Below are 20,586 nucleotides of genomic sequence, written 5' to 3'. Positions count from 1 at the left end.
TGGCAGAGCTGTATACACAGGGTCTTCAAAAAGTTCATGGAAAACAAACGTGGAAAACTATGCATGGTTCTAAATTTTTTTTGGCACCAAAATCAACTTTAACTCCATTTTCCATGACATTTCATGCATATCTGTCCCTTGAGGCACTTGGCAAGGAACTCCACGCTGAGCTTCGGGTGCCAGGGACCAACCAGGGTAAGTGGGGCTTTCAGGAGCAATGAACTCAACCTTCTCTTTCAACCCTTCAGGCTGCATGTTTGAAAAATGGGGGTGACACTTACACCATGCTGTGTAAAAGTGGAAGACAATACACAGCCAGCCCCTGGCATCAGTGGAAGACTGGTTCAAGGCCCCCGCTGTGGATACCAAAATCTACTGATGCTCCAACCTCTTGTATAAAATGGTGCAATATTTTCAAAGACCCTGCACACATCCTTCTGTGTGCTTTAAATCCATCTCTAGATTACAATATATAACACAATGTAAATCTACATAAATAGTTGTCACACTGCATTATTTAGGGAATAATGACAAGAAAGAAAACTGTGTATGTGTTTGGTATAGATGCAATCTTTCTCCTGTATATTTTCAATCCATGGTTGGTTCAACCTGTGGATGTGAAACCCATGGACACGGAGGGCCGACTGTGTGTGAATGCTGCCAGCCAGAGAAGTGGAATGAGAGCTGCTAGTAGAATGTAAAACTTACGTGTATCTTGCCCTTGACAAAGGTGGTGATATCCTCCTCATTGTCAAAGATGGACAGCGTCTGGAGCAAGTTATTTTCCAGCCATTCCCAGTGTTTTGTGATTTCTTTGCGGGAAGAACCTAGAAGGGATTTGAAGTAAAGAAAAGAAAAATTGTCAAATTGCCATGCCAGAAACATAAATTCAACCAGAGATTAAAATGCAAGTGCTAGGGCAAGCACTCAGTGTAGCAGTTAAGATGCTGCTTCATGGCTGGCATTGCGGCTCAATAGGCTAATCTTCCGCCTGCGGCGCCGGCACACCGGGTTCTAGTCCCGGTCAGGGCGCCGGATTCTGTCCCAGTTGCCCCTCTTCCAGGCCAGCTCTCTGCTGTGGCCAGGGAGTGCAGTGGAGGATGGCCCAAGTGCTTGGGCCCTGCACCCGCATGGGAGACCAGGAGAAGCACCTGCTCCTGGCTTCGGATGTGTGATGTGCTGGCTGCAGCGCACCGGCCGCGGTGGCCATTGGATGCTGAACCAACGGCAAAGGAAGACCTTTCTCTTTGTCTCTCTCTCTCACTGTCTACTCTGCCTGTCAAAAAAAAAAAAAAAAAAGGTCACTGCCACCTACTGGGAGACCAAGATGGAATTCCAGCCTCCTGGCTTCCATCTGGCATAGCCCCTACTATGTTGGACATTTGTGAACTGGTGGATGCAAGAGCTCTCTCTATCTATCTGTTTCTGTCTCTCTGCCTCTCAAATATTGAAGCTGTTTGTTCTTTTATTTCTAAAGCTTTCTGGTATGTAACTATAGTAATGAATGATTCTGGTAAAAAAAAAAAAAAAAAAGAATAGAATTCAGGCAGAGTCACAGATTGTCCCATGGGACAGAAGGACCCCACGCCTCCCTGAGGCCAGAGTCACAGCCAGGGTCCTCTGTGTCTCCCCAGGACCATCACCGCATGTGTGACTTGGCTATCAAGTAAGGGTTGCTCTTTAAGCTGAAAGAATTTGACATGGTTCCACATGCATGTGACTAATCAGACAGATAGTGTGACTCCAGCTTTCTCATGAGAAGTTCAGGTGTCCCCAGGTGCTGGCTACAGCTTCCGACAGCACACCAGGCCTCGATGGGCCGGGGAGCAGCCGCCATCCTTCTCTTCAGCTTTACCAGCTGGCCCTGTCCCTTGGCCTACAGGTGACCTCTGACCCTCTGCAGGGAGGGGCCCTGGAGGGCACAGCAGGCCCAGGGGAAATGGAATGACAAGAGCAGACAGCACGACGCCACTCTCCAAGAACTGTTAACTCCTATTGAGGAATAGGGGAAAGGGACGTTGGGGGAAAAGCCAGAGGGTGAGAGTTCTCTTCCTGGCCTGCCTCCCCTCACAACCAGCACCCTGCTGTGTGCCTGGAATGGCAGTCATACTCAAGAACTGCTTTCTGACTAAGGAACACAAGGATGAGAGGAGTGAACAGCTTGCATCCTTCTCAGCTGTCCCGGGGTGGGACAGCCTATGGAACCCCTGGGAGGCCAAGTCAATCATGGGCCCGCAGCATGGCCCATGCACTTGGTGTGTGGTGAGCCTTAGCCAGGAAGAGAGTGCAGTATGACTGTGAATCAGACTTTTTGTCTGGGGTGCCTGATGCTGGCCACCCCCCCCTTCCCTTCCTGACAACCCTCTTCTACCCACTCAAGACTCCGCAGAACCCTTGCTGGCAAGGCCTGGCAGGTCCCTGCCACTCTTTCAGTCCACAGCCCTGCTTCTTCTGTCACAGGCAAGTTGGTCTCTGTTAGGGTTCATTTGTTTATAGCTATTTAATCTGCTCACCAGCCTAACAAGGAAAGATCCTACCCATGGGCCTGGGAAGATGCCCACGTGAAAATGATCACCCCGGAATTTACTTAACACAAAGTGAATCACAGCAGGCTGCCGCATTTACCCCAAAATCCCTGACTTTGTCCACACGCCACCTTGCTATCTCACCAGTTTTCTTCACATTTCTGTTACGGTTTCCTTTGCTTGGAGTACAAAGGCCAAGGTCTGACTGATAGGGAAGGGATCTTCGTGTGTGTCTCTCTGCCTTTTTGTCAAGAACCCGCCCTTCAGTATGGAAGTTTAACTTACACCTGTTGAATCTCTACTGAATCATTTTCTTCCACCCACACATTCCTGGCACCTAAAACAGAAGAGTGCTTCTCCATGCTGCCTGTGTGGATATCTTCACTTTAATTCTGAGTGTTTACATATGTGCATTTAAAATGATTAAGGGGCTGGTGCTGTGGCTCAGTAGGTTAATCCTCCGCCTTCAGTGCTGGCATCCCATATGGGCGCCAGTTCTAGCCCCAGCTGCTCCTCTTCAAATCCTACTTTCTGCTATGGCCTTGGAAAACAATAGAAGATGGCCCAAATCCTTGGGCCCCTGCACCCGCATGGGAGACCTGGAAGAAGCTCCTGGCACCTGACTTCAGATCGGCGCAGCTCCAGCCGTTAAGGCCATTTGGGGAGTGAACCAGTGGATGAAAGACCTTTCTCTCTGTCTCTCCCTCTCACTGTAACTCTCTCTCTCAAATAAATAACTAAAGTCTGAAAAAAAAATTAGTTAAAAGTAACTCACCCTTCCTTTAATGCAAAGGATGAACAAAGTATACCATCTCTTAGATTATTAAGTGCTACATCTGTTTTCAGAATTTGCCATGGATTATCTTATTTCATTCTCAGAACATGTGGGAGACAGAGAAGATTATTTTTATTTTACAGGGTGAAGCTAGGGCACAAAGAGGTTAAGAAAGTTGCCCAAGGTCACATGGTTGGAAAGCAGCCAAATCAGAGCCTCCCCCTAGGCTGCCTGGCTGCAGAGCCTACCCTCTGGGGCTACTGGTCTAATGGGTGACACTTCAGATCGGAAGGGCAGGGACAGGAGTCTGGCGAAGCTGGGAAGGGTTTCCTAGGCAGTGACATCAGGAGGGTCCTCAGCAGAGTAGGAGGGAAGGTTAGACAGAGGTGGAGACCCAGAGCAGTGGCCAGGAGGGTGTGACTTGGAGCTTCAGTACTTGTTAAGTGTGTAGTCTGGCTGAGGGCCAGGCATTCAGCTGGGAGGAGGAGTCCAAAAATAGAGGCAGGCAGACTCTGTAAGGCCTTGAACGCCAGGCTCAGGGGTAAGGATGCCCTAGTCAGGTGCTATTTGGTTTTGGTGAGCTGTTTCTGGGGCTCAGCCAGGCTGGTGGGGGTAGAAGGCACGGGCAGAGGCCAGGGCAGGGCTGTGGGACTTGGGGGGGGGTTGTGGCAAGAGGCTAAGGACTGGGCTATAGAGTGTGGCAGGGCCTTTCCCCAGCACCAGCTCTGCCATCACCAAAGGGACTCCTGCTCTACACCAAACAGATTCTCACTCTGCATGCACTACAAGCCCCTCTCCCCAGGGTCCATTTCAAAGTAATTTGCGTCTGTGTTGCCTGGTCACATATCAGCCTCCCTCGACCCAGCTCAGAGGGAAGCCCTTCTCTCCTGTGGCAAGTCCCTGCTTCAGCTCTGGACCCAGAGATGTGGGATCCTATGGGCTTCCCGGCTTGGCTTTGGGTAGCTCACCTTTCTAACCCTTAAGTCCTGCAGTTTCAATTCTGTGCATATCTCCATGACATATTTTGAAGTTACCGTAAGTGGTTATCTTTATTGCTCAATGTAAGTCTCTACAGGTATCCTGGCACATAGGGGGCTAAGTTCAGACAATCACAGAGGGAGAAAGGAGAGTGCTGTTCAGGGTGTGTAGGGAGGAAGGCAGCAGTACCCACTAAGTGGAGGCCGTCCCCCAGTCGCTGCCTGCTCTGTGCTTTATTCCCTTGTCTCCCCTCCCGAACTGGGGATCCTGCTGTGTGCGCTGAGAACTTTGGAGCCTCATCACTCTGGAAGACAGGAACTCCATGGGTTCAGGACCGCAGGGCTTCTGGCCTGGAGAGGCCTCTGCCGTGGCCAGAGCACATGATCTGTCTTAGCTGCAGTTGTGTGACTTCCGGCAGGTTACTCAGCCCCTCCAGGCCACCGTTTCCTGCTCTTCAAGACAAAGCAAAGCAAAGCAAAGCCCCAGGGTGTCCTGGAGTTGCAGGAGGCTCAGAGAAGTGCCAGGAACACAGCGAGTGCTGTCTGAGCACCATTTTATCAGAGCAACTTCCGACTGGCCTGTGCCCCCAAAAGGGAACTTCTCCCTGACTCTCGGGAAGGGTGGGTGCCCTTCCTCCCAGGAGGGCAGCCACAGCAGATGCTTGCTGTTCACAAGTCTTATTCCAGAAAGCCCCTTGAACTCTGATCACAGAATGCTGAGTCAGTGCCCCATGGGAAACAGAGGGTTAGCCTGCTGTGAACCTCTGATCACAGCACATAACTGTTTTACTGTTTCTGTTTAACATACAATGCTGGTTATTAGCACCACACTCTTGGTCAACATGCTATGAGAGTCCTTCAGAAGGCTTATGGGAAAGGTGTACTACAAAAAAAAAAAAAAAAACAAACTATGCACATATTTCATTTTTTTGTTATCAGCTTATCTTTTAGTTCCATTTATGCACAAGCTTTCTTAGTACTCTGAGATAACTCATGCCTGGAAGAAGCTCATCTGACACACACCACCTCTGCGAGGCACATCATAGCCTTTCCACTCTCAGTAATAGAGGGCAGCACTTCAGCACCACGTTCGGGGCCCGTTTTCAACACTGAAATCAACATAGAGCACAAAAATGTGAAAACCGTGGTGGTGCTAAGCAGTGTGGTACCAAATAGACTGAAAAGTCTACTCATTCACCGTGCGTGGCAGGAACAAGAGGGTGAGGGCCGCCCTGTCTACCTCTGCACATCAGACAGCTCCATTTTTTCACTGCTTTGTGCGCACACAAACACACACACACACACATCTCTAAACAAACATGAAAGCACCCAGAAGTATTGATTTGGAGTTATAAATAAAATTTTAGGGAGTAAGCGATCTTGAAAATACGGAATCCTCCACCCATGAGGCCCGACTATATCTGCCCCAGCAAAGGCAGCTATGAAAATGTGGTCACTGGTGCCCCTGGAGCCTGTGCCCTCAGCAGCACTGGGGGCTTTGTGGGGGTGTCCTGTGAACAGTGGAGCTGCCTTCCTGAGCTTTGTGCTGTGCTGAGTGAATGAGGGGAAGCTTGGGGTTCTCAGAGGGCAGCCTTTCCAGGAATGTGGGCTAGGTCTCCTCCCTCCAGGGGCCATCTTTTCCAGTGGGGCCACGCAGAGCATCCCTCACGACTCAGGTCACCTACCGCACGCCACTGTCCAGTAGACCTGCGAATCCTGGGTCTGGTGCAGGATGCGGTAGGGGGCCACACGGGCACTGGAGTCCAGCACTACATCCAGGGTGCCCACGAGAAGACCTGGGAGCAGGGCAGAGAGAAGTGGAGAATGAGCAGAGGGCCACACTGAGAGGTTGCTGGGCGTGGAGGAGGTGCTGGTGATGACGGCACTGTCTGAAGGTCCCGGCTCAGGGAGGGAGCCGTCCTGCATCACCCCCGTATCACAGGGCTTCTTTTCCTCAAAGACCCTTGGCCAGCATCCAGTCCCTATCTAAAAGTCCTCTCTTCCTTCTTCCCCGAAGTATCTCAGAACTACCTCAAAGTAGGGAGCAGATGTGGGTTTTATGGGGCCCAAGCTTAAACAATTTGGGGAGGCCCTCTTTAAGAAAAACACACAAGGGGGCTGGTGCTGTGGAGTAGTAGGCTAAGCCTCCGCCTGTGGCATCTGCAACCCGTGGTTCGTGTCCTGGCTGCTGCTCTTCTAGTCCAGCACTCTGCCATGGCCTGGGAAAACAGTGGAGGATGGCCCAAGTACTTGGGCCCCTGCACTTGCGTGGGAGACATGGAAGAAGCTGCTGGCTCCTGATGTCGGATCAGCCCAGTTCCAGCTGTTGCAGCCATTTGGGGAGTAAATCCCAAATGTGAAGGATAGAAGACCTTTCTCTCTGTCTCTCCCTCTCTCTGTCTGCAACTCTACTTCTCAAATAAATAAAATCTTAAAACACACACACAAATATGCCTTACAAATGTAAGTAATGAAGTGAAAAATTTTTAAAATGCCACAAATAATCACAAAACCCAGAAAAATGTCATAATGTTTTGTTAACTGCCAGATATTTTACCCATCGTTTCTGGCTGTGCACTCTGCTTCTCCGCGGAATGATGGTTTTGCAACACTGTGTTCCTATCAAAACCAGGAAGATGACTATGCTGCGGGGTCATGCATTTCATTACTGAAAGTTTAAGGAAGTTTCTTCATCCAGCTTCAAAAGTCAGGACCAGAAAGGTCAGGGGCACTTTTAGAATTGGCAGATTTGAGAGTATATTGATCTGATTTTTTATCTCTGGGCTGAAGGAAGCTTTGGGTTCTCCTTGTCGTAGATCTCCCCGGAACTGATGACACGCACACCTAGTTCACTGCAGTGCTGCTTTCATTGGTGTCACTATTTCCTGACAAATCAGCCAGAAATACATTGTCTTTCACCACTTTCTCTCTGGTTCACTCCTGAATGGTCAAGCAAGCTAAAAACCCATTTATTGTTTTTATTTGGAATTTCTTCCTTTTAATGAAGCACTGCTTTTGGTAGGAACTACACATATTGTTACCATGTTCCTGTTGATGATGAACAATTGTTGATTTTCAGTCAACTTTAACACTCGTTTCATAGTCCATTTTTTAAAAAATATTTACTTATTTATTTTGAACATCAGAGTTACACAGAGACAGGGAGACAGAAAGACATTCCTTTTTACCATTTTTTTTTTACAGGCAGAGTGGACAGTGAGAGAGAGAGACAGAGAGGAAGGTCTTCCTTTTTTTCACCCTCCAATGGCCGCTGCGGCTGGCGCACTGCGCTGATCCGAAGCCAGAAGCCAGGTGCTTCTCCTGGTCTCCCATGCAGGTGCAGGGCCCAAGGAGTTGGGCTATCCTCCACTGCACTCCCTGGCCACAGCAGAGAGCTGGACAGGAAGAGGGGCAACCAGGACAGAATCCGGCGCCCCAACCCGGACTAGAACCCGGTGTGCCGGCGCTGCAGGTGGAGGATTAGCCTAGTGAGCTGCGGCGAAGGCCAGTCTTTAAATTGTTAACATAATCATGCTGTGAGACTTGAATGCTTTAAGATTTATTTTACTTATTTGAAACGCAGAGTTACAGAGAAACAGGGAGAGAGAAAGAGAGAGATATTTTCCATCTACTGGTTCATTCCTCAAATGGCCACAATGGCCAGGGCTGGGCCAGGCCGAAGCCTGGAGCCAGGAGTTTTATCTGGGTCGCCAACATAGGTGCAGGGGCCCAAGGACCCGGGACATCTTCTGCTGGATTCCCAGGAGTATTAGCAGGGATCTGGATTGGAAGTGGAGCAGCTGAGACTCAAATGGGCACCCATATGAAATGCGGCACTTCAGGCTGTGGCTTTACCCATTACGCCACAGCACCAGCCCCAACCTGAATGCTTTCAAATAGGCCAACTATCTCATCACACTGACTCTAATGAAAAGTTCACGTGAGCACATCAAAAATGATGGCTTGAAGAAAATCACATCACTGCCGGTTTGACAGTGCCTGGGAGGTCATGATGTCCGTGATGCCACAAGTCCATGGCAGAGGCTACAGAAAGATGCACTCAACCTTGATAGGTGGCAGGGGTTCAAGGAGTAGTTCCCTGGAGTTGTATCTGGCTCCAAGGGAGACTCCAGATGCCAATCTTGGGGAGACATGGAGCAGGGAGGCAGAAAAGAGGTCTTCTTGGTTCCCATCAACTGCGATGACCTACATAAACGTGATCTAGGACTGGAAGCACACCAGCCAGATCCGATGCTGGTGCGCTGGTGTTAACAGAAGGAACCGGACATCCTGGACATCAGGCACCTTGCTTTCCTCAGTGGGCTCAGTAGCTTCTGAGGCTGACCACTGGATCCTCCAAAGGGGCCACTGTCTAACCCCCGCTACGCAGCTCAGTCCAGGAGAGTTCCAGCATGGACTAGCCCGATCTCTGAGGCCCTCTGGGAGAGTGCCAGAAGCGTTGAAGGGAACACTGAGTTTTCTTGGAAATGGTACAATCTCTTCTCCATTAAGAGGTGTGGCCCAAGACAGGCTGGTGGCAGAAGTCACCCGTGGGAAGCCTTTGCATGTGGCAGGATTAGATCAGCTGTGACACTGAAAATCAGGATGTTCCACAGAAAAGTCTATCGAAAAACTGGAAGATGTGGCAGCCCTGAGCCAGCATTCCTGTAGGCTAACAATTGGCACCCAGGGGAGCCCACACCCTGGTGTTCCCCTCAGGCCTGACATGGCTCTGCTCCTGGGGTGCCCAGGCCCTGCAGCTTGAGGGGCCTTGGGTCCACCTGTGGAGGGGGTGTGAGGTGGGTTCCGCCCGGTTGTCACACAATCCAGCTATGTGTCCAGGCTCCTCTCTTGTGAGTGACGGGGCCCAAGCACCCTCTCCTGGTTAACAGCTCCAGGCTGCATGAAACAGGGAAGGGGTCTTGGGGCCTGCGCCAGCTCCCGATCTCTTCAGAGGACTGACAATGAAGAAGGGACAAAAGACCTGTGCTTGTGTCACTCGACGCCTCAGAGGCACTTAGGGAAACTGAGGCGGAGGAAGGGCACCGGGAAAACCGGCTTCCAGCTGTGGAGTCCACTCCGGGAAGCTGCACAGGCTCAGCGGCGGCCCCCGGAGGCCGTGGCGGGTCCTCAGCCCGGCGCCGCCTCCCGCCGGTCGTCCTCGGCCGTGCCCGCTCGGCCGCCCGCGCCCCCTCTTCGCCCCGCGCCCCGCCCGGCCGTCACCCGCGTCTCCCCGGCCCCACAGGCCCGGCCGCCCGCGCCGCTCACCCGTGAGGCCGCCGCCCTTGCCGTGGCCCCGGCGCCGCTGCAGCACGAAGAAGGGGTTGGCCCGCTCCGTCACCCACAGCGCGTTGGCCACCAGCACTTCCTCGGGGCCCAGCCACATCGCGGCGCCGCTCGCTCCGGGCCGAGGCCCGCGAGGCGGAAGCGTCCGCCACAGCCGCCGCCGCCGCCGCCGCCGCCGCCGCCGCCGCCGCCGCCGCCTCCGGAGCCGAGCGAACGGGCGGGCGGGGCCGGGCGGCGCCCCCTGGCGGGCGCCGGAGCTCACAGAACGCGGCCCGGGCGGCCGGCGCGCGCAGCCTCTCCCCGCCCCTCCGCGCCCCTCTGGCTCCGGGCCTCCGCGTCTCTGAGGCGCGGTCCAGCCCCGGGCACGGGCCGCTGACCGGAACGGCTGTCCCCAGACCAGGGGAACCGGTTGTGCAGACAGTCGGGCCTATGAGAGTTTGAGGAGAAATTGTAAAGAAATCGCGTTTCGAGATGTATTTTTGTCCGTGCGTGCGGACATCTGGGGAGGGATAAGAGTTGGCGATAATCCTCGCGCTAAGACTGGAAGGATCTTCAGAGCCAGTGACAGGTTGTCAGGAAGCCCCATGGTAGGCAGGGTCCTCGTCCGACACAAGGGAGACCAGGGTTGAGCCTATCTCCAGCTGTCTCGCTGCCCTTCGGGCTGGGGTCTGGCCTCGGCCGGGGAGGTTCCTGCGCAGGCGCGGGTCGCGCCGCAGGCCCTGCTGGGCTCGGGGTTCCTGCGCTGCCAGTGTTGGCCTGTAGGGGGCAGAATCCAAGCACCGAGCTTCCCGTCCCTGCCCCCGGGGGCTCAGGCGGCTGTGTTCAGGAAGCAAAACAAACGTGACCGCGGGGACTCGGCTATGGAGAATGAAAGGAGGCTGTGAGCTCCCTCTGGGACAACAGCTGTGAGTCTATATTGTCCCACCGACGTCTCTCAGGGGGACGGAGAGAAGGGGACACCTTAGGCTCACCCTGGGAGGTGTGAGCTGTTTGGAGGTGGGATTCTGTCATTGGCATCCGGGAATCTCAGTGTGAGGGATGCAGTTCTCTGACATGTTGCTGGAGACTGCTTCAGCTTTCCAGACTCAGGAGCTGGTTTGCTTTAACACCTTGGAGGCTTACACTGATCACTCATCGTGCCGGCTAAAGAGAAATCTTCCCTCAAGAATTTGAAGTGCAGGAGCTGGTGTTTGGCACCGCAGTTAGAACTGCTGCCCGAGACACCTGAATCCCATATCCTAGTGCCTGGGTTCCATTCCAACTCCACTCTCCATTCCAGCTTCCTGCTAATGCACAGCATGGGTCGCAGCCGGTCATGGCTTAAGTACCTGGGTCGCCGCCACTGGCATGGGAGACCAGGGTTGAGATCTTGGCTCTTACGCTCTAGTTTGGCCCAGCCTAGCCCCAGCTGTCACAGGCATTTTGGGAGGCAAACAACTCATGGGAGATGTATCTGCTTGCTCTCTTTCAAATAAAAAAATAATTTTTAAAAAGAATTTGAAGTACTATCACTGGGGGGTTGTTTCCAAGACCCCCACCCCCCACATTTCCCGAAGCTCAAGTCCCTTATGTAAGATGCTGCTGGGGCAGGTGCTGTGGCATAGCGGGTAAAACCGCCGCCTGCAGTGCCGGCATCCCATATGGACGCCGGTTTGAGTCCTGGCTGCTCCACTTCCAATCCAGCTCTCTGCTATGGCCTGGCAAAGCAGTAGAAGTGCTTGGACCCTGCACCCAGGTGGGAGACCCAGAAGAAATTCCTGGCTCCTGGCTTTGGATCGGCACAGCTCTGGCTGTTGCAGCCAACTGGGGAGTGAACAAGCGGATGAAAGACCTCTCTCTCTTTCTCTACCTCTCCTCCTCTGTGTATTTTGTCTTTCAAATAAAATAAATCTTTAAAAAATAAAAAAATAGGCCGGCGCTGTGGCTTACTAAGCTAATCCTCCGCCTTGCGGCGCTGGCACACCAGGTTCTAGTCCCGGTCGGGGCACCGGATTCTGTCCCGATTGCCCCTCTTCCAGGCCAGCTCTCTGCTGTGGCCAGGGAGTGCAGTGGAGGATGGCCCAAGTCCTTGGGCCCTGCACCCCATGGGAGACCAGGATAAGTACCTGGCTCCTGCCATCGGATCAGTGTGGTGCGCCGGCCGCAGCGCGCCTGCCGCAGCTGCCATTGGAGGGTGACCCAACGGCAAAGGAAGATCTTTCTGTCTCTCTCTCTCACTGTCCATTCTGCCTGTCAAAAAATTTAAAAAAATAAAATAAAATGCTGTTCTACAGGGTACTTCAGAGTGTTCATGGAAAAATGGAAATTAAAAATGAGTTTCTTTTGGTGCAAAGGAATTTTTGGTGTAATTGTTTTCCATAACACATGCAAAACATGTATTGCAATAAATCTATGTATAGATTAAAAATTTTTTTGTACCAAATTCATTCTTTTATTCCAAACTTTTTGAAGTAGCTTTGTGCTTACATTTAAAAAAAATTATTCTATTTATTTGAAAGTTATAGAGAGGTTGAAACAGAGAGAGAGGTCTTCCATCCACTGCTTTATTCCCCAAATATCTTCAGTGGCTGGAGCTGAGTCTATCTGAAGCTAGGAGCCAGGAGCTTCTTCCAGGTCTCCCATGTGGGTGCAGGGGCTAAAGGGCTTGGGCCATCCTCCACTGTTTTCCCAGGCACACAGCAAGGAGCTGGATCAGAAATGGGGCAGTCAGGAGACGAACCAGCATTCATATGGGATGCCAGCACTGCAGGCAGTGGCCCCACCCGCTGTGCCACAACACCAGCCCCAGATTTGCCTATTTTTTCCCTTAAGATTTGTTTATTTATTTGAAAGTCAGAGTTACACAGAGCAAGAAGGGGAGACACACACACACACACACACAAAGAGAGAGAGAGAGAGAGAGAGAGAGAGAGAGAGAGAGAGAGGTCTTCCATCCACTGGTTCACTCTCCAGATGGCCGCAATGGCCAGAGTTGCATCAATCCAAAGCCAGGAGTTTCCTCCAGGTCTCCCATGTGGGTGCAGGGGCCCAAGAGTCTACTGTGTTCCCAGGCCATAGCAGAGAGCTGGATTGGAAATGGAGCAGCCGGGACTTGAACTGCTGCCCATATGGGATGCTGGCACTGCAGGTGGAGGCTTTATCTGCTAAGCCACAGTGCTGGCCTCTGGATTTGCCTGTTCTTTCACATAAACATATCATAAAATATTTAGCCTTTTGTGTGTAGCATCTTTCACATGCCGTAACGCATTCAAGATTCGCCCACGTTCCAGTGTGTGGGCTTTTGCATGGGTGTGGTTGAATAATCTTCCATGGTGTGGATGTGTTGCATTTTGTTGATTCATTCATCAGGTTTCCCTTTGGGGCAGTTATGAGAATGTTACCATGAACATCTGTGCAAAAAATTTCATGTGGACATGTTTTGAATTCTCTTGGGTATATTCCTAGGTGTGGTATTATTGGGATATGTGATAAGGCGCTGTGTTTAAATTTTTGGGCAACCACTGTTCTCCAAAGTCTGTGCCACTTCACATTTCCATAAGCAATGCATGAGAGCTTCTACAGGTCTCATCAACACTTGCTGTTGTCCCTCTCTTCTGTTACAACCATTTCTAGAGGGTGTGGAGTGCTATTTCACTGTGGTTTGGATTTGCATTTCTGTAATGACTATGAGTGTGGAGCATATTTCCTGCTCTTGGTGTCCTTGGTTATTTGTCTAGTTTCTTTTTATATGGTCCCCATTTCTGAGACAGTGAGACTGAATCCAGATGGGTGGAATGACTTTCCAAGCTCACACTGGTAGCACCTGGCCCAGGTAGCACCAACATCCAGACCTTTCTGTCTCCAACTCTCTCTATACACACCAGAAATTTGCTGCTTTGCCTCTAACATTCACTTCTCCTTTCTGGGCACCATCATGATTTTGCTGTGGGAATTGGGCCTTAGAGCCTTTGGCTCTTGTCTTTCAGGTGAAGCCAAACACAGTGCAGGCTGCAAAAGCGGGGCCCTGCCTAAGGACACAGCCGATCACAGTGGCTACTTTGCTGATGGTGGTGGTAAGGCTCCAACAAGCCAACCAGGGCCAGTGAGATGCCGTTCTAGTCTGGGCCACCAGCTCTGTGCTAAGGAGGCCACTGGCACCCAGGGCCTTCCCCAGGGGAAGCAAAGCTGGCCAATGTGTCCTTGTGTCAGTGTTGAGGGCCCCATCATGCCCCTTCTCACCCACGTGTACCCCAGGGCAAGTTAGCTTTGAGGAGTCACTACATTTCCTCTTGCACTTGTAACCATTAGGGTTCTCCCTGATATGCATTCCCACTAGTGGTTAAAACACATTGTGTGGCCAAAGCAGCATTTTCAATAGGTTTTTATTGAAATGGTTATATTAGCAAATTCCACACATACAGGTGTACACTATTGGCATATAGGAATATACCAGACAATTTCACTACTTAGTTATACTTACATGAGTCACATGGACCCGGGAGTTGTGCCGCCCAGAACATTTCAAAGGTCTGATGAGATCTGATTGTAAAGAAATCAGCTCACCTTTTACTTGCAGGTGTATGTGTTCTAGACAAGGTAATTCCCCTACAGTGAGCCCCCGGACTGAGCTCACAGTCAGTTTTGCTTCTTGAATATTGGATGGGTGTGGTTTCTGGCACAAGCTATCCAATGGTGATTTAAAACTCAAGTGCATAGTTTCCCTTTTGTCCATCAAGGTGGAAGGTAAGTCGCCTGCCACATTTAAGTATGTCCCAAGCCTCCCCCACCCCCAGTGACCTGTGCTGTAGTTAGAAAAATAGTTCTGTATGCCATCCTCTGAGATGTTGTGCATAGTTAGCAGGAACCCAGAGTAAGAGGGGCTCTGAATGACCCAACTATGAAAACTTTAATGTGTTATGAGTATAAAAGCTATTGAGGGCCGAAAACAATTATGTGGCTTAGAGTTTGTACCAATTCCTTCTCTTGTATAGGAATAAGATATTTTCATTAGGTGAAGGTGTTTTCCGTACACCAAACATCAGTTCCTACTTTGGAGTTTTTTCCTGTATATATCATCACACGGTCAAGTTTCCTCAGGCAGAGCTGTTGCCACTGTGAAGTGGAGTCTGTTCCTAGGCACCAGGAGCAGGGCCTCTCTTCCAGGTGGGTCAGCACGGCAGGCTGCCAGGGAGGATGCAGGGAGACAGCACTCTCTCTGCTCCCTCCAGGATGGCAGTGTCAAGCCAGAGCACCCTGCAGTGGTGCTGGGACTGTGACCTGTGAGCTGCTGCAAGAACAGCTTGCTTGCCTGAAGGGAAAGTTGGTCTACATGACCACCCTCCCACACCACACTTCTGAACACACACCTTGGTGATTTAGCATCTTCCAGTCATGAGGGAAGTCCTTTACTATCACATAGTATAAGCATGTTTGGATGAAGGAGAAATCCCCAAGCAAATTAGAATTCACTTTATGTTAGGTTGAAGTGGTCAGAAGAGTTCAGAAGGATTATCGGTAATCTCGAGGGTTGCCAGAGGGATGTGGATAAGGACGGTGACTGACGCTCCTCCCCGTGAGCTCGTGCCTTCCCAGTGGGTGGGGGCGAGCACAAAGGGTCCCCTGCAGCTAGGAGAAGCCTGCTCAGGGTGTCCTCGGTTCTGTCAGCTCTCGGCTTTGCACAGGAGGGTGCATGGAGACGCTTACTGCTGAGCCAGGCCACCAGTGACGTTCCCCCAGGACTTCTGCTTTGGAGAAAAGCACTTGCCTTCGGGCTGCCACTGTCTCTGTTTCTGTCGTTTGCGGTCGTGTGTGTGGGGAGAGCCAACAGGAGGATGAGGACTGCCAGCAGCGCTCTGACCCGTGGGGGAGTTTATACTCAAGTTGCAGAAAGGTCTTTTTTTTTTTTTTTGGCCTGTTTGTCATAAGGTATCTTCTTTCTTTCCCGAGTCAGAGTGAAGAAAACAGAAAAACTGGCTTGCCTCCTCACTTGGCCTCAAGAAGTCAGTGTGGCCTGGGGGCAGGGAGACCCATGAGGAGGGGCTGGCTGGTTGGGGCTGGTGGGCCTCTGTGGACCCCTCCAGAAGGGGCCGCATCCTTCCCACCTCCTTTCTACCACCAAACCCTTGTCGAGAGCCACAACTGCATCTCCATGCCTCCCTCCGAGGTCTTGCCAGCCCCATACCTGATGTGTTCTCACAAGACTCTCCCTGGGTGCCCCCAACACCCACACCATCACAGACGCACACACCTGTGTTTACGCTTCGACCTCTTGGCTCCCTCCTTTGCCAACGCTCAGGCAGCATCCTGGCTGGGGTCTAACTGTGAGGTGTCTCTTCCTTGCCCTAAGACAGGCCCTAGGACCCGAGGCCACAGTAGTGCCACTTGTCCCTTGCAAACCCCCCAACCCCAGCCCTTAGCCCTTGTGGGGCTCCTGCTCTCCTCAGCCCTCTCTTGACCTCTTTGCAGCTGTGGTGCTGTCCCTCTTCCTCCTCCTCTTCCTCCTCTGTCAATGTCACTCTCATTTCATCGCTCGCAGCCTCCCAGTTGGCTGGTTATGTGCCAGTTTTCTAGAACCACTGTTGCTCACAGCATCGCCATTAACTCCATGTTTAGCACAGTGAGAGCTTAATACAGGTCTGCTGATAAAACTGGACTTCCTCCAGTCCTAAGTCTACTTGTCTGGAGGCAGTGTTTCTGCTTCGTGACTCTGATGAACAGCAACAGCTGGCCAGGGTGACTCCCGACACTGACTTCAACTCCTAGTTTTCCTGTAGAGTAGCCACTGCCTTAACGGCAGAGGCTAATAGCAGGAGACTTCAGTTAAAGCCAGCGTCATTCCGCAGGTAGCTCAAGGCCAGCAGTGGACGTGAGGGGTAATACAAATACCAGAAGGGCTTATGAAGCCACAGGAAATGTAACCTGGGGAAAGTTCGGGATCTTCTTAGTGCATTTCTGATTGCATTTTCTGGAAGCTGGGCTGTTGGTGCATCCAGGGCCGTGTCAAATGCAGACTCAGCCATGCATGGGCCACACCTGTGCTCAGGGAGGCGCCTCATGAACATCCCTTCAGGGACATCTGCTGGGCCTGACCCCAGGGGGCTGTGAGACTACGGCTCTGGCTCTGGCTCCAGCTCCTGCAACCTCCCCAGGAGGTTCTAGTTGCTTGGGGAAGGAGCGAGCCTGGTGGCCCTGGAGGGACACACTCAGAACCACCACTGTCACTGCTGGTGACTTCCAGCTCAGCCCTCCAGGGGGCCACCCTGACTGTTGTCTGGCCAGTCCCTACTTCCCTGTCCCTGGAGTCACAGGGAAGGAGGGCTACGGGCAGTTCCCCCCAGGATGGTAAACATCACCAAAGCATAAGCTCCAGACCCACTCTGAGAGTATCCTGTGACACCTGCCAACGGTTCTGAGCCAGCTCTGCCTGGGGAACAGGTTGAGGGTGGAACAGGAGGACAAGGCTTTGGACAGGCCCAGCTCAGAGCAGCCAGCAGAGACATGCATGGTATAGGGTGTAAACAGACTCCACGGCCCCTTCTGAAGCAGAGCTCCTCAACCCACCCCCAAGAAAATGATCAGAGATGATCACACGTCCCTTGGTGGGTACTACTGGCGCTAAGTCCTGCAACATTTGAACACTCCCCCTGGGTCAGCTGGCCCCTCCACACCCCTGCCCCGGAGCCTGGATTTCCCCTTAGCCTCTGGGGTAAGAAACGTCATCTTCTCTGAGAGCCTTGAGAGAAGTCAGTGTCCCTCCTGACAAAGACACTCTGCAATGGAGCTGGAAGGCAGGACCAACGGGACCAGTGTTCAGGAAACAGGAGTGGGGCTGGGATCGGGAGCACTACCCCGAGTAAGCGTCTGCATAGACAATGCCTCCTCAGTGATTCCTCAGTGACTGTTTTCCCCAGTTTCCCAGAAATTCAAATAACTATATCAATAGACTTTTGGGGCTTGGATTTTAAGAATTTCTTCTCAAGTAATTTCATTCATTTTCAGTAAAGAAAATTCCTTGAGTGGAACTGAACGGGTATGTCTTTGCAGGACTGTGCAAATCATAAGAAAATGTTACGCTGGATGTGAGTTTGGGTTCGAGAAGATGAGGTGGTGGTATGGGCGACATGGCAACCGTTGGAACTGAGTTCTCTCATCTGTCGGATGAGCCGAACCAAACACAAATGCAGGTGCCCATCTATACCACGGACGCACCCAGGATGAGTTCTCTCGCTGCGAGCCTGGTGGGCAAGACCCTGTCTTTCTGAACGATGCCCTCTTGAAATTGTTTATCAAAAATATTTTTATAGTACAAAGACTATAAAAAGGAAACAAACAAAAGCCCTTGATGAAAGGTAAGAAGCCAAAGCCGCTAAGATCTTAAATTATTAAAAATCAAAACGCCGCTGCTCACCGTGCTGTGCTGTTCCTGATGGCTGTCGTTGCCCCGGTTCTCCGAGGGCTCTGGGTTTGGGTACACCTGTGTCTGAAGCACCTCTGAGACACAGGGCGAGAAGAAAATGCTGTACAAGAGGAGAAGCCACACACGAGTAGATGGCAACTGTTCATTTCAAACTTAGGGTCCAAAGAGTCAATACAAACACCAGGGCGGCGAGGTCCCGTATCCAGTTTGCTGCCAGAGATCTAACTGAGGCACACAGACACTCCAGGTTCCGTTCTCATAACAGTGTGCCGATGCCCTGGCCCTCTGCATGGCTCAGGCTGGCAAGGAGAAAAGAGACTGGACTATGGCGTGTCCTTTGCAAAAGACTTGTTTTTGGAACTTGCTCGTTGTGGTTCTATGCTGGGATCACTTGTAGGATACGTGTTTCTCACCATGGTAACCTGACGTTCTCCCAGGCACATAGGAAGAGCACATGCGTTCCAATGTCTGCCCCGCCAGCTGCAGCGACTCCTGGCTGCTGGCACACACACAGATGCCCAGGCTGCTGGGAAGGGGTTGGGCTGGACTGGATGAAGACCAGAGAGGGTGCTTATCGGGCATCGAGCAGCAGGGAGGGGGTTTGATCTTCTCAATGGAGCATTCAAAATTGTTCTGATGTGGATGGCCACTGCCCAGGCTCCTGAAATTAGTGTGCCCAGAGACTGCTGGGCTGGGCTCCTGGGTGCCACCTCCCCAAACACACACTTCCAAGGTGGCCAAGTTGATGAGTCCACAGGCTGCAGGGACAGTGGTAAATACTTGTCACCTTACGCCATGCTCAACACAGAGGCTGGAAAATGACAGGGCAGATGACCGCTTGGCCCCACGCATGTACCCCAGCGCCATGGCTGTGGTCTGGCGGCATCGAGGTGGCCAGAGTCTCACAAAGGGAGTTAGAGGCAGAGGACGACACAAAGCAGGTCAAGGGCAGCGACTTGCTCTTTGCGTGGGTACGAAGTTTCACAGGTGGTAGTGTGCATCGTCAGTGGGGATCACAAAAGGTGTTTTAAGAAACCCCAACTCCACCCTGGCACAGAATAGCAGGTTTGCAACACAACACTGAGCCCCGGCGCTGCCTCTTCTCTGCAAACAGCCAGCCCTGCCAGGCACCTATGATCAGCAGCTGGCTTTCTGAACCATGAGGCTGCCTCGGGCAATAATGCTGTCCTCAAAGCCTTACCTTGGGGGCGACTTTGCAATTTAACCTGAACCCCAACCTGTGCTTAGAAAGCGCTGCCATTCTTCCCAAACGGACGCTGACAGAAGAATACGAAATAAGAAAGGTGATCATAAATCAAATCACAAAAGAAGTGAACCCCCGACAGCCAGGGATTTAAAACTCAGGTTTTGTTCTCATCATAGACGTCCAAAGAAGGTTCGATTGTGGAGAATTCACTTTCATACACCAGGCTCCGAGGGGACAGGGAGTTTCGATGAAAGAAGTGAGCACCTGAAAAATGAACCAAAAGAACAGACTTCACTAGGTCATTGGGCCTGCGTTTCCCTCTCGGCTTGGGGCACACGCTGTGGACAGTCTTCACAGCATTCTACTTTCTCAGATAGCTCCTTCATCTCTGGTCCTTACCATGGGAGAGGGGAAAAGAATGTGTGTGGGCACTGCTCAGTGAGGCATGCCCTCCACACCTCAGGCCTCGTGTGCATCCCTAGGAGGGTACCCCCAGGAGCTGCCTGATGCTCCTCAGAGATGCCACAAGTCTGAGACTGCTTTCTGGGGATGCAGTCACCCTGCTAATATGTCTCGCAGTTTTTGTAAAGCTTACATGCGTGGTTAATAATGCCACCTGTCGTTAAGCAAAATCACCTCCAGTCCCTGCTTCTCAAGAGTCACATTTAGCTGATTCTCGTAGTGCTTATCTCCATGTCTGTATAATGCACTCTGCTGCTTCTTCCTAACTTTTCCAGTCTTGGCCTTTACTGAATTTCCACAAAGGAAGATGAGGATTGTTTTTCCTATCTCCACCCCTGTCACCCCATGTACCTTCCACTGACTCAATACAATTATAGGCTCTGGTTTAAAAATTCAGTGTTGACAGTATTTGTGCTACTCAGGCTGAAGGCTTACTTGAGTCTCCTTCACTGTACAATTGTGTTTTTGCAGCTTTACTGAGACTCAACTGATGTTGTAAAATGCAAACACTTAAAACGCACTGGTACTTTTGGTCATTCTAGTGAGAGTGCAGTGCTACATCATTGGGGTTTTATTTTGCATTTCCCTGGGGTGGGCCTTTATGCTGCTTGGGATGCTTGCATGAGTGCCTGGATTTGAGTCCTGGCTCCATTCCAGATTCCAGATTCCAGCTTCCTGCTAAAGCACACCCTGGGAGGAAGCAGGTGATGGCTCAAGTAGTTGGGTTTCTTCTTTTTTTTTATTATTTTATTTATTTATTTGAGAGGTAGAGTTACAGACAGCGAGAAAGGTCTTCCATCCGCTTGTTCACTCTCCAAATGGCTACAATGGCCGGAGCTGGTCTGATCCAAAGCCAGGAGCCAGGAGCCAGGAGCCTCCTCCAGGCTTCCCATACAGGTGCAGGGGGCCCAATGGGCCATCTTCAACAGTTTTTCCTGGCCATTAGTGGAGGCCACAGT

The 20,586-nt window shown here is 51.5% G+C and overlaps 2 protein-coding genes across 5 annotated transcripts in view; both read right to left on the bottom strand.

The window, feature by feature from the left end:
* Window positions 1-9,773, bottom strand: part of TBC1D9B (TBC1 domain family member 9B) — a 45,743-nt gene extending 35,970 nt beyond the window's left edge. For 2 of the 3 annotated variants that reach the window (XM_008274986.5, XM_002721320.6), the window contains exons 1-3: window positions 9,546-9,773; window positions 5,963-6,073; window positions 709-827 (exon numbers count right to left, since the gene is read on the bottom strand). In XM_008274986.5, coding sequence (XP_008273208.3) covers window positions 709-827; window positions 5,963-6,073; window positions 9,546-9,663 — 348 coding nt within the window. In that variant the 5' untranslated portion in view covers window positions 9,664-9,773. The remainder of the gene's footprint in view (window positions 1-708; window positions 828-5,962; window positions 6,074-9,545) is intronic. The other variant, XM_089336232.1, reaches the window with a different exon arrangement.
* Window positions 9,774-13,906: 4,133 nt separating this feature from the next.
* Window positions 13,907-20,586, bottom strand: part of RNF130 (ring finger protein 130) — a 142,331-nt gene continuing 135,651 nt past the window's right edge. For both annotated transcript variants that reach the window (XM_008274988.4, XM_008274990.5), the window contains one exon: window positions 13,907-19,429. In XM_008274988.4, the coding sequence (XP_008273210.1) occupies window positions 19,320-19,429 (110 nt within the window). In that variant the 3' untranslated portion in view covers window positions 13,907-19,319. The remainder of the gene's footprint in view (window positions 19,430-20,586) is intronic.

The sequence above is a fragment of the Oryctolagus cuniculus genome, chromosome 6 (genome assembly GCF_051225735.1).
Source record: "Oryctolagus cuniculus isolate XC-2025 breed Fujian yellow rabbit chromosome 6, ASM5122573v1, whole genome shotgun sequence".
Lineage (NCBI taxonomy): Eukaryota > Metazoa > Chordata > Mammalia > Lagomorpha > Leporidae > Oryctolagus > Oryctolagus cuniculus.
Note: the sequence above shows the minus strand (reverse complement) of the source record. Positions and strands in the feature narration are given on the sequence as shown.